The sequence below is a fragment of the Nannobrachium achirus genome (genome assembly GCF_963921795.1).
Source record: "Nannobrachium achirus genome assembly, chromosome: 10".
In the NCBI taxonomy this organism is placed as follows: Eukaryota; Metazoa; Chordata; class Actinopteri; order Myctophiformes; family Myctophidae; genus Nannobrachium; species Nannobrachium achirus.
In genome coordinates, this window is record NC_137819.1 from 28,485,055 (window position 1) to 28,499,757 (window position 14,703).

Below are 14,703 nucleotides of genomic sequence, written 5' to 3' on the forward strand. Positions count from 1 at the left end.
CCACCTCTTGGTCAGTCCATCCTTTCCCTCCTCTCGCCTGTATGACCTGCCTGCCCCCGCACCCCCTCCCCCACCTGGCAGCAGCACTATGCAGCTCTGCAGGGACCCGTCAACTAAAGCCAGACCAATAATCCTCTCAGGATATTGAAATGCCAATCCCTGCTCCTCCCTGACCCACTCCTCCTCCAGCTTCATCCCTCCATCCCTCCATCCATCCATCCATCCTCGCCCACCTTTCATCCTCTCCCCCCACCCTCCCTTTCTTCTCTGCCTCCACTAAAGGGCCCTCCGTATGCCACTGGCGCCCATGGGCATTTGATGGAATCCTGTACAGCTGTTGGGAGGGTTATGGGAGGGTTTCTAAGGATGGGTTTTAGGGATGGGACGATTTGAACATATCATATCATGAATGATTGTGACAAAAGGTTTTACGATATTATCGCAATCATCGAAATCCATTATCCTGGGGCGGAACATTTGCCAAAAAATAGCAGATCTACAAGCTCACAACACGTTGTGAGCTTGTAGATCGGCTATTTATTGGCAAAGACATTTGATAGAGAGTGAGAAAAATACTTTATCAAGTATGTATATTATAAGTACCTTTTACCAATTATAGAGGATTTAAGTGGTATGAGATATGCAGCTCGGAAAATAAAAGGTGAATTGATCCCAGTGCATGATGGAGGACGATATCACTTTAAATTAAATCTCCACGATACGATTATCGCAAGTGTTTTTTATCACGATAAACAATACCGTTTTGGGCATGGACACACCCACACAGGCATACTGTAGAACACAAAGGCTGGCATGCAAACATTCAATTGTTTCCTGCGCATATTCATCCACCAATCAAGCGTGATTTATACATACACGCAGGCACAAAAAGGCACATACATGCTAAGCACCCTTGTACACACATGGCATGATGCATCATGCATGCATGATCGCACACACACACACACACACACACACACACACACACACACACACACACACACACACACACACACACACACACACACACACACACACACACACACACACACACACACACACACACACACACACACACACACACACACACACACACACACACACACACACACACACACACAAAATAATCCACAGCGGGATAAAAGGCCCCATGAGCCTTTGGGAAAAACGGATCCCCCAATAACCCGACCCCATTGCCTGTCTTCACACGCGACTCCAAGGCCATCTCCCCATCCCCCTCCCCCCTTTATCCATCCTTCCCTGCACCCAATACCCCCCCAGGCCCCCACCCCCCACCACCCCAGTCTGTAGGGGTCTGATAAAACTTCATCCCTCTAGCCCGCTCTCTTCCTCCTGGGGGAAAAATAAAAATCCTTTCTGCCACTGTGAGGGAATCTGTTTCCCAAAACAATTAATGAAACAAAATATGCACTTGGTTTACAGACAAAGTCTGGGTCAAGATGGTCAAGATTTTATTGCCATGATGAAGGCCTTTCTTTCTTTTTCTTTTTCTTTTAATCCCACGATTTTGTAACCCATTTTTTTCACCCAGTGCCAATTGCCTAAACTATGTAATCCTAGTTCTGCTCTCCCTCTGCCGCGCCTGGGGAGACAACGGACTGACCTCATGCTTCCTTCAATCCATGAGTAGTCCAAGTTGTTTCTTTTCACCTGACAGTGGAGATTTCCCTGGTTTGGACGTAGCACGTGGAAGGAACACGTTATTCCAACCAGTTCCTTTCCCCTCCATCAGGCGCCCCGGCTGGCCAGGGGGAGGCATTATTGAGACCAGGGTACAGTATCTACCCTAGGAGACACGGGGAGAACATGCAAACTCCACACAGAAAGGCCCTTTCGCCAACCCCGCCTAGGGTGTGGACACTGATGGCACGGAGGAGAGAACACGCCCCCAGCGCAGGAATCGAACCCAGGAGCGAAGCGCTACCAACTGCGCCACCGTTTTTCAGCGGAGAAACCTATGAAGCAGGGACCCCCCACCACTTATCTTTTCGATTTAATGTTGAATATCTTCGGGCATTTAACCTTTCAAATCCTCAATAAACTTGACCTTCGGCTCTGTAATTGATCTGCTAGTTTCCCCCTCTACGGATTGCAGCTTTAAGTGGTGAAGAGAGTGCTCTTAAACACTGGTCCCTGCGCCAACACTCCCTGAATGCTTTAGACTTAAGCTGAGGAGTCCCGGACGGACAAACTGCCCTACCTCGCCCAGCGCTAACAAGCTTACAGGGGACACGGAAACCAAATGTGGAACAACACAGCGCATGCAGAGAGGGGGAGGAGGTGAAAATACAGAGAGAATGAGCGAGAGGAAGAGATAGAGCGAGGGGAGGGGGGGGGGGGTTATTATGGGGTTATAGAGTGAGGAAAAGTGGAAGTAGAGGGCAACAGAGAGATAGAGAAATGACCGTCTAAGAATAGAAGAGAAAGGGACAGAGCAGGGGATGATGAGAGGGAAATGGTAGAGGAAATAGAGTGAAAGAAGAGAGCGGAATAGAGGGAGAGAGGGGGATAAAAAAAGAACCAAGCGTAATATGGAGATGATGAGATTCAGGGAGCGCAGTGTGTGTGTGTGTGTGTGTGTGTGTGTGAGAGAGAGAGAGAGAGAGGGGAGTGAGAGAGAAAGAGAGAGATGGGGCCTGTGTTTGCTTTGTTCCAAATCCCTGCTGCAATATTTATAAAGGTCAGTGAGTTTTGATGGTGTGTATACTCAAGGCAGAGATGCACGCACGCATGCACGAGCACGCACACGCACACACACACACACACACACACACACACACACACACACACACACACACCACAATGAGAAAAGGCTTGGTTCGGGTTAGCTGGTCAGTTTCTGGTCTGAGCAGAACACTGTCAATATAGACAGATTTTTCCAAGCGGTAACCAAAAAAATATATTTTTCTCTCGACTCACAAGGAGTATGGGGGTCGGTGCACTAACAGGCTATGCCACTATAGACACCCCTTGAAGGAGATATTTCCAAACCAATGCTTAATCTACCAGAGCAGCAGTGGCTCAGGAGGTAGTGTGGCCGCGGTTCAATCCCCCTCCTGTCTTCACTGATCCCTTAACGGCATGGTTGCCTCCGCCCAAGGTGGTTCCAGTGAGCCGTGACTGATTGGTCTACTTTTAAGGCATACGTCCATACTGTGTGTAGGTAATAGGTAAACCCTGTTCTAGACAGCTTGATCTTCAATGGCGCCGTAAACAGAAAATCCCAGTCCAAATGTCAGCCTAAACCCGCTCTGACACATTAAGTCTGGTCAAGGCCCTTCGAAAACACTCTCCTGGCTTTTATGTCCAATCCCTCAGGAGGATGAGCATTGAGAGGGACAACACACACACACCCTAATAATCCACCAAATGGAACAGTAACACCATGACAACCGCTGACAAGACAAGAGATTTAAAAAAGTGAAAGAGAAAAACAGGAAAAAGCGAGAGAGTGACCAGAGAGAGACCGAGAGAAAGCAACCAAAAACAAGAAAAGAAAATAGGAAAGAAAGAGAAACATTTTGATGTATTCACCACCTGTCTTCATATCATTGGTCCACTCCTCACTAATGCTCATTATACTACGGTGCCATTTTTTGTTCTTGGTCTGTGTCTCAGAGGAGGGCTGTGGACAGTTCACAAACAGGTCTACCAGTGACATCATCTGTAGGCGTAGCCTGGTTAATAAACCAGACCGCACAACACCACCCCGTGGTGTAGTGTGGTCTGGAGCCTCACAATTGAGAATCCATTTCCACCAGCCACCAGAAAGGGTTAGCCAATCAGGGCTGTAGGCTGTGTGGATACAAAAACATTCCCCCCTCCCCCTCCCCTCTATGACAGGCATCAAACAGTTAGTTTTCTTTGATGTTTCATTGATTAGAGAGAACACTAACGAGGTCACAGGCATCAAACAGGTAGTTGTCTTTGATGCTTTCATTGACACTTGTATGGCCCAATCAATTACCTTAGTGCATGCAACTCCTTTGAAGTTCAAAGGGAGCAATTAAGAGCTCACCAGGCTCTAGCCCGCCCCCCCCAGAAATGGAATCTCTCCCTGCAATCCCAGACTCTCTTCCCAAAACGAAGTGTGTGATAGAGGCTGGCACCGCCAGGCAACTGTAGGCGGGTTTGGTAATGTCAAACAAGATTTCAAGCTTTTTATTACAATTGTTATCAATGCGAGAACAATGGCTTCTATTATAGCCTATTAGCTTTCCAGGAATAGAAAGCCTACTGTTTCTATTAGCTTGTTATGGACACTGGTACGGTAGGTGGGTTTTGTGAACTGTCCAGCCGCCCTCTGAGACACAGACCAAGTAGACAAAAATGGGACCATATTATAATGAACAAAAGTGAAGACCGATTATACGAAGACAATGGGTGAAGTTGTCCTTTAGGCTGCCACCTCAATACAGAGAGCATTGGTGTTTGTTTATATTAACGGACACGCCACCGTGTTTTGCTGAGATAATTCATTGCTATAAAGTTAGCAATAACTATATTCCTAACACATGTTGACAAATAAAGATTTGTGTGGTATAGCTGTAATTAAACTCCAATAGAAGTGCCTGTGTAATCACATTTTGCAGGTGCAGGTAATAAAAGATGTGCATTTCATTTTGTGCAAAAGCTATACTTAATTAATTTAAAGGCCATGTAGCTCATTAAAAAGAAAAGAACATAATATGTCTTGAGACAGAGATGCAAGGGCTTTTGGTTACCGTAATTAAAGCCTATAGATATGTACAGTAAGTAGACAGTTATACTCCTTACAGGAATGCAAACATTATAGGACCACAATGGAAACAAGTCCCCAGTACGTTTTTGTGTTATCCTTTTAGCTTTAATGTCTGACTGTACCTGTGCTGTTTACATTTCTGACTAATTAAGTAATCAGTCAGTCAATCAATCAATCAAGCTGTTCAAGGTTTTTCTTAGATTAGAGTTACAGTACCTTTACAAGAGAATTCTCAAAGAGAACACCAGCACTCATAGAACAGTACTTTTTATTTTATACTGAGGTCGGCATGGTACGCTGAAAAGCAGCCAGCAACCAACAACCAACGCGTTTCGGCGGTTACGCCTTCATCAGCGTTGTATACTGTGGGCAAGGGAAGTGTCACATTTTATAGTGTCCTGCAGGGGCGACAACTTTCTCAGTCTATGTATCAAACAACTCCCAACCATCATTGTACAATAAGATGCAAAGGCAATTCATATAATTTATAGCTATATACACATAAAAAAATCCATAATACACATATGAGTGTCTAAATACAGTATACAGTTACAGTACCTTGCCATGATGATGTTTGATTGCTTTAATCGTCTTGGCCGTCTTGGAGTTACATCACAGAATGGTAATTACTAGGGGTGTAACGATAATATCAGTTACTATATTATAGTAACTGAATCGAAAAATCGATTTGAATTTGCAATTATCTACTATATCGTTTGCAAAAGCAAAATATCGTACCGTTTTGGCTTTGTATCGTATCATATTGTTTTAAAATGCGGTAATCGGTATCAAATCGTTTTGCAATGCAAATAATTGATTTATGGGAACTAAGTATTTGTGCCTTGTATTTGTACATTTTAAATCATTGAATCGTATCGTATCATATCTCCATGAATGAACCAATGTCGTATCGTTAACCATGTATCGTGATGCATGTTGTATCACTGTTAAATGTATCGTTACAACCCTAGTAATTACACAACCCAGACCTCTACCAAAGATGTAATTTTGCTTTATAATATTATTATTAGGGGTGGGCAATATAATCGATAAGGTAATACATCGCGATAGTTTATTTGCCAATACTGTATCGATACTTCAGGCAGTAGTATCGCGATACTTTGAGGAAAATAAAATATGTTCTTATGCATAGGAGGAACCAATGGTAGAAGTTTGGTCCTGACACTCAGCTGCCTCTAGAATCTAGAGTCTAGATGTTGCTGTACTATAGTAGCTACTTCCCCTTCAGTGAGTGAGGTCTCTCGATAAAATGGCTGCGAACGACGAAAACAACAACATTAGAGCAGCGCCTTTGGCTTTTAAAGCTGATATATCGCAATAGTATCGTATCGCAAAGATTCGCAATATATCCTGATACTATTGCATCGTGACCCAAGTATCGGGATACATATTGCATCGCGAGATTCTTGCCAATATCTTCCCCTAATTATTATGTATTTATTTATTTTAGACATCTCTGTAATATTGTGGCTCAATGGCACCTCAGACTGTCCTGAACAATGAAGTTGATTTATACAAAGGGAAATCTTTTGTAAAGCTTGAGACCCAGAGGTGCAAGCCTTGCTCTCCATTACCGTGCAGCGCTGCAATAAAAAAAAAAAAGCTTATTTGATCTGATTAAATCATTTGCCTCCTTATTAATTTCATATGGTTTTAATAAGTATTTAAATCTAGAGTTTGACACCCATGAACCACAGAGGAGAAGATTTAAAAGTTCTAACACCACCCCTATGACTATGAAGTATGAACTAATGGAAATAAGGTTGAAAAGGGGCAAAGACTTTAGCTAATTCACTGTTTAAATGTCCATTGACATTCAACGACACAATACAGTCACAGTTCTTCAAACCTACCCCTTATGACTATGCTGTAATACTTGGGTTGTTGTTATTATTATTATTGTATGCTGTAATGTTATGTTTTTTGTGTGGACTGGACTCTTGGAAGATTAGCCGTTGGGCTAAAAGAGAAAAATTAAATCAAATAAAATCAACGGAGAGGAACACACCATGTAGTCCAGATGTTATGCTTACATAACCTTCTATTTGAACATTTGGTCAGCAAGAAAATCTGGGGCACCTACACATGCACGCACGCACACACGTACAGTACACACTTTAATCCAACCTCTCAATCCATGTCCCCACACACACACACACACACACACACACACACACACACACACACACCCCTGCAGTTCAGAGTATGGTTGCATTCTTCATGGATACAAAACAAATCACATTCTCCAGTTTGTGTTTGTCCGAACTCAACTCGCCAATCACTCACACCAGGCCTGTCATTCTGTCATACCCAGTACTGAAACTCCCAACACACCCACACCCACACACACACACACACACACACACACACACACACACACACACACACACACACACACACACACACACACACACACACACACACACACAGAGAGAGAGAGACCTTCTGCCCTGAAGTGCATCTCATCCAAACTCTCTCTGCTGTCATAAACAGACTCATCGTGACAACTGAACTTAAATGACTTCAAACTAGCAGAGTGCAGCTGTCATCTCAATACTGTGCTGTGATTTATGCTGCTCTTCATTCATAATGCAGCACATTTCTCCATGCTAATTACCAATTAGGGTACAAAACACACTTTCTCATTCTTACTTTCATTCTCCCCTCGACTGCACTCTCTATCTCTCTCTCTCTCCCCCCGCTATTTTCTCTTTCACTCCATCCTTTTCTTATAGTCCCTTGCTTCTTAGGAGTTTACATTTTTTCAATATTTCCAAATGAAGGATTTGGTTCATTTCATGTGTGCTTGGCAAACAAACTGAGTAAACGAGCTCTTCAAAAATAATGTATACTACATTAAGAGAGGAATGAATGTACGTTAAGTGTCTGCGTTTGTGTGAGTGTGTGTGCACGCGCTTGTGCATGCACAGTGTATTCACAGTTGATCTCCCCCAGATAGTGTTGCTGCAGAGTTTGTCTGCAGGACTACTTGGCTAAGTGCTTTTTCAGGCCCCTAGCTAATGGCGTGCTTGAGACTGCTACCGGTATTATGAAGATCACCTCTGGTGTCTGACAATCTTAGATGCTTCCGTGAAAAACAGTCATCTGTATCAGTTGTGTAAAGTAACTAAGCACATTTACTCAAGTATAATTCTGAGGCAAACATTCTACTTTTACACTAATACCACTACGATTATTTGCAAACAATAGTTACTTCAACCCTATACAGTAACTACTCCATACCCTATATTTCCGCCAATTGAAGATGGCCAATCTACAAGCTGTGAGAGGCATTGTGAGCTTGTAGATTTTTCAAAATATTCTTATACATTTTTATATATTTGAAAACCTGTGAAACTTTTACTTTTGGTACTTTCATTCCATTCATTTTGATATGAATACTAATGTACCTTTACTCAAGTACATTTTGAATACAGGAGTATGAGTGTCTGAGCTTAATGTGCATGAATCAAAGCACCAGCGTCCTACTCACCAGGCAGACTGGTGGACACGTTGACCTGTGTGTAGAACCTCTTGCTGGGCAGCAGCTCCGACACCCCGTTCAGGGCCTCCACGCTGAAGGTGTAGTTGGTGTTCGGGGGGAGGTTGACCACGGTTACCGTCCTCTCCGTCAGGCCCACCTGCTGTGGCACGAAGCCCACGCTGGCCCCGCACGGCTCACACTGCGGCCCCACGCACCGCCTGCACCCCACGCTGTACGTCAGGTCAGCCCTGCCTCCCGCGTCCGAGGGCGCGGCCCACTCCAGGATCAGCGTGGACTGCTTCAGGGTGTAGACCAGGTCTCTGGGAGGAGAGGGGGGACCTGTGTGAGGAGACAAGGAGCGAAAAAGGTTGGAGAGATGTGATACTGTTAAAGCTGAACTGTACCGGACTCTTTTTTTTTTAATTATTCTTGAGCATGTGCTTCAAAAAAGTAGTTTTGCTGCTAGACCCCCAAGTGGTCTAGCGTGACCAGCAATCTCAGTTAACACAATTAGTGCTGCAGGGTATGAAGGGTTAACTTTTCGTTGACGCCACGCAGATCCGCCCATTAGCACACGCTGTTATTGTGTAAGGCATGCCTGGAATGTGTGTACACACACGGACTGCTGAATGACATCAACGATTACGTCATCTAGTCACATGACATGTGTCATGTGACAGTGTGTCATGGCGGCCGCAAGGCTTGTCTTGTTGTTGTTGTTTGGAGCTGTGCTATGGGATATAAAGTCTTATTTGGAGTAAATGAAGTCTCTTTATGGGCCTCTCCATTGACTTAACATGGAGGAGCTTCACTTCGCGTGCACGCCCAACGTGCGTTTTAAACAAATCGCGGACATTACCGATGCGGCCGCGACCGGAGCTACATACTGTAAGTATTAATACATTTACTGTAAATACAGTAAGATTGACGGTGAGCGCTGTCAATGGCGTCGTGTAGTAACCGGTTTTAATGACGGTGAGGATCGTCAAGGGCAGCAGAACAGTTAAGGGACTTTCTTGACCTGAATTTAGTCCCGAATTACGGCCAGCTAATAGTACAGACATAATATACTGTACATGGGAAGGACTCCACTAGGGTCCACACATGAACTAAAACTATGCAATAGTGTCCGCCCAAGCTAAATGTAACAACGGTATCCACAACTTTCCAACATCCCATCGTGCATTGCGCAGAAGTTGCACGGAGCTTCCGGCGCCGCAGCCGAGTGTGATCTACAAGCTCACAAGGGTTGCATCTGCGACGCGACGGGAGCTTGTATGTCTGCTGTTAACCGGAAGTGTGGTGCAAATATTCTCCAGTAAATTCCCGCGGAAAGAGGTGGATATGGTGCATTTAGAAGAGAAAGAGACTGCAACAGAGCAGAAAGTCTGCAACACTCGAAATTAAATATTGTCTTTTTGGTGCATGGCTCAATAATAACATGAGACAAAGAAGAAGTTAGAACGCTGAGGAAGACCGACCAGGTCGATACGCATATGTTGTTCTCTGTCCAGAGTAAATAAACCATGTGAAAAGGATTTCCTTGTGACGACTTCTTTGTCTTATGGTGCATTTAGTGCCTTCATCTGAAGCACTTTACAATGTGCATATTATTCGGCCATGCAAAGCATCAACCTGCTCATCAGGAGCAATTAGGGATTCTGAATCTTGCTCAAGGACACTTCGACACCAACTCTGGAAGAGCCCGGGACCAAACTGGGAACCTTCCGTTTCCCAAGCTGTTAGACGTTCTACCTCCTGGACCACTGCTGATTGTGTGTTTACAATTCATGTACCACCATGCCTTGGCAACGATACAGCGACATTAGCAAGGAAAAGCTGTTTCAGCTGTTCTGTCTTGGTAAATATAATGATTTTTGCACGATTTTAACTCACAATTCCTCAAAAACAGGGCAGTAAAACGTATTGATATTTACTGTAATGTGAGAACACGATTGGTGTCTTGAAATGGAATAAATTGATTGCATTTATCGACAAACTATGGGAAATTATGCAAACGTCTGAAAAGTTGGAAATTGATCGAGACCTCATTGAAACCGGACGTAAACCTTGTTGAAAAAATTAATGCACTGTGAAATGCAAACCTGTACTTATGACTGTCAGCACCTTTAGACAGCACTCCCCCAGCCTGTGTTCGACCACCACAAATCAAACGTTTATGTATAACTTAAGTTTAGAGATGGTTACCCACTTAAACCCTATATACTTTGTGATCGGGGTCCCATAGGGGTCTATTTTTAACTCTTCGCCAAACATGGCTAATCTACACGCGATACACACTAGAAGCAATCTACAATGTGCTAGTACATTTTCACAGTGTTTGCCTATTTCTGTCGAATGTTCGCCTATTATTATGACAAGCGCAGAAAAGGGATCAAAAAGTGATTAAGCTTCGGGCCGTGGTCGGGGTAAGAGTCCATCAATACCGACCCAAGAAGCTATGACTTGTATGCAAGAAATAGTTTGAAGGCTGATTGCAAACACAGAGGAAGTACCACTCGTGGCAACCCTACGCATAATAAAAGGGTAATAATACTGTAACTACTCCATACCCGTCATTTCCACGTACTGCCCATCCCGGCTATGGGACTGCAACCACAACTACAGATCCATCCTAATCTGTGAAGACTGTTCATAAAAACTCTAATAAACAGTATAAATGTGATGTTTTTACTTTGTCACTCACTTATGTGTCAATGGTCAATGCCCCTACGGCAAGTTCAGATAAATGTATCAAGTTTCTTCATTTCATAGTAGGATATCCACAACCATATGACAAATTATATGGATTATATGAATACTACATTATATTATGTGGAGATGTATGTCTTTATGTCACCTCCATGAGGTAAGCAATCTGACTAATCACTGAATGCTATCAGTGCATTGGGTATTAGGGTGTGATTAAATGGGCTCACATTGCACGTCAGACAAAGTGAATCTGTTTAACCTACGATTCAATCTGATGAGAAACCCTTGACCCTCGAGCTGACGGAACGAGAAGAGGCCTACCAGGATTGCGTGGCATTGTTGTGGTGTTCAAGCATCTGGCAGGAAGACTGGATAAGACTTTTATTGGATTGCTGTGGGATAGCGATTACAGATGATGCTGTGACACGAAAAACATTGGAGTTCAGGCCAAGGCTTTAGCCAGTTTGTCTGTGCCTTGTACAGATTATGGGTCCTATTTTCGTTGTTGCCTTACCCCTTATGCCTACAGTACAATAGACACGTTGTGAGCTTGTAGGTCGGCTATTTGTAGTGTTTTAAAATGCTTTTCAAAATAGTACAAAAAGGCAAAGAAGTTTTTTTTTTTTTTGTTATCAACTATTTTTATTTTCCATAATCAAAAGAAAAATGCAATTAACAGACAAACAACACAAACAATAGCAAAACAAGAAAAGGAAAAGAAGACCCACCCACCCCCTTTCCCCGGACCAACACGGAATGTACAATAGTGCATGCCTGTGCTAGGCTGTTACCACTATATAGTGATTTCTTGAATCATAGCCTTAAGCTTATCTGCAATGTCCGACCACATATTAATGTTTTCTTCTTTTGCTCCGTGTAACCTTGCTATCGACTGCTCTAAATATACTATATCTAGAAAGGTTAAGGCCCACTGGCGAAACGTTAACGTATGAGGAGGTTTCCACCGCGTAGCTACCATCTTCTTCGCCGCCGTTAATCCAGCAAAGAAGATGCGCTTGCGTATATTGTTTAAAAGGCAAAGAAGTTAAAGGATAACGGGTAAGGCAACGACAAATATAGGGCCCTATTTGTGTGTCTGTATGTCAGTGGTTCTGAACCATTTTTGATCTCTGGACCACAAGCATATTTTGAACAATCCACAAGGACCACCGTTACCCAACTCCTTACAACAATGTACTGTATATATATTAGTTTGTATGTCGGACAGTTCTCGGGATACGTGAACTACAGACGTATACGTACGTACAGAGATTTTAGGCATTTTTTCGTACGATTATTTTTTACATTTTTGAATGAATCACTATTGGTCGACGGACCGCTGGTTGAGAAACAGTGGTGTACGGGAGTACGCATTTCTTTCTGTTTGTTTGTGTTTCAAAGAACATAGTAATGGTCTGCTCTCCCCCAAATCCTTTTTCAATGTGCAAATTCTTTAACCACTGAATCTTTACTCTGATTGGAAAACAAACAACCAAGAAAAAAAGAAAGAGAGAGAGAAAGGGATGAAAAGTCATTTCTATCAACAAAGGCGCTGGCAACAACACCATTGTGCATGTGTACAAAAACACTGATCCAGTTTGTCCATTACCAGAGTCAATTGTGTTGTGTGGAACAAATCCTTCACTTACAAACAGCAAATGCAGGTGAGCCGCTGTGGAAAATCATTTTGAACTCAACTGGAACAATGAACCCGATCTGATATCACAAAAATGACATGACAGATGCACGCAACCACTGGACCTCGACCAAAGCCATTATTAGGGACGTGCATGACTGACAAATGTGGCTGATATCATATTAGAAATTTCTATTGTTCTGCCATATTTTCTTCAAATATTTGACCAGCCTTTCGGGGGGAAAAAAACAAAAAAGAGAGAGAAATGTGATTCTGTTCCTCGAATGGATCATTAAAATAAAATGGTACTGCACAAAAATAGGCACAGCAGAACAAATCACAATTATACGCTCATGGCCTATAATAACAGTACTGTTATAACCGTGGGTGCTATCCATGCTTCTGTGGGTAGAGCCAGCTTTGGAACAGTTGATAAGCTTTTGAAAATGTGATTAACTAATCTCTAATAATAGAAATTAATAATAATAATTAAAATATTATGTCTGGAATAATCCAACCTGTCAGCTATGTTGCCCAAGTCTCTCATGGTTCATTGTGCATAAGCAAAATATTTTAAATAAGACATTTATGAAAAGATAGCATAATATTGCATGGTACAGTGCTACACATCAGTCTGACTAGGTTATTTCAACAAATTGGCCACTGATGACCGTGCTGTGTACGCAACAAAAAAACTAAACAAATAACAACACCCAAAGACTCTTTGCCATACTGTAACCGTAACTGGAAGTGATGCAAAGTACAGCCTGTCGTTCGTGAGGTGGAATAAATTCAGCATGTTGCAAGTGTTCTGACAGTTTTCATAGCTCGTTCAAGGCAAAATGCATCATTAGTCATTGTAATGCCTTCTGGAATACATTTGCATTGCACCCTTCAGCATTTCAAACTCTGCTGCGACCTTGAGAACGAGAGGTACAATGAACCAGTCAGTCAGATGGCTGTTTTATCTCAGACAGTCAATCTCTTTAACTGACATGTGTCCACGCGTTTGAAGACACAGATGATGAATCAAGCCTTGGTCCATTAAAGACCATCAATTTTGTTTGACTCTGTGTGTGCGTGTGTGCGTGCATGCTTATTTGTGCATTCTGATGAATACATGAAGGTGCGCTGCTCTGCCTGTACTGTCAAAGACATCAAAGTACCACAGCTGTGCGTGGCTTCGAGGGTCACACAGTTACATAAGTCCAGGAATCAGGGATTCAGAGGGTAAACAGAAGCACACACACATACACGCCACGGGCTACACATCCACACAGCTGGGCCTTTATTCACGAGCCGGCCCTCTTTCATGCACGCTATACCTCGCTCTCCCTCAAATTTCCCTTTTCATCCCCTCCTCTTTCAGCTCTCTCGCTCGTATTTCCCCTCCATTTCACTTGCTCTCCACTCTCTCTCTCCCCGTCTCTTTCAACATCCATCTGTCTATATCCTCTACCTCCTCCTCCTCCTTTATCCATCCCTCTGAAATATCAGGCTGCGCATGTCATTATCGTCGCCGTCGGGCAGAAATCTCGTATCTCCATATCATTTCAACTTTTTATGTAGTGCACTTGTTTTTGAGCGGTGCCAACCGCTTCTACGTTTGACTTTGTGTGTAAGTCCCCATGTATGCAGTAACAACAGCTCACACGTGACTAACGTCATAAAGGGTATGCAGAGACTGATATCACCACAGCTGATGTCATGGACAGAACGGCCCATACAAGGAGATAGTCACGTGTCGTGTGTCGTGTTGATACTGTGGTGCCATTTTGAAAATGTATGCACACGACAGTGTCACACAAAGTGGTCAAGTGTGTCTGTGGGTTTTATACATCCTGAAAGTATTAACAACAGTTTGTGACTAAATAATTTATACTTTGGATCCTGGAACACAGGTTTTTCTGTTCCCATTTGCTGAAAAGTAACCGTTTTGGACATACAGGGTTTTCATACAGAGAATATCATCCTAAATTTATCTCGGTTTCCTCCTCCCGCCCTCTCAAATTCTCAACAGCCTCCCTCTCTCTTTTTCTCTGCCTCTCTCCATCCATCAGCCGCAATTTCCAAGGCTCTCGCTCGCTC

General features: G+C 43.2%; 1 protein-coding gene across 1 annotated transcript in view; it reads right to left on the reverse strand.

Moving 5' to 3' along the window:
- The window catches only part of epha10 (EPH receptor A10), a gene marked incomplete at both ends in the record, with an annotated part of 227,807 nt that overhangs the window by 64,426 nt on the left and 148,678 nt on the right, over positions 1-14,703 (reverse strand). The window contains one exon of the mRNA XM_080735073.1: positions 8,277-8,606. Coding sequence (XP_080591199.1) covers positions 8,277-8,606 — 330 coding nt within the window. The remainder of the gene's footprint in view (positions 1-8,276; positions 8,607-14,703) is intronic.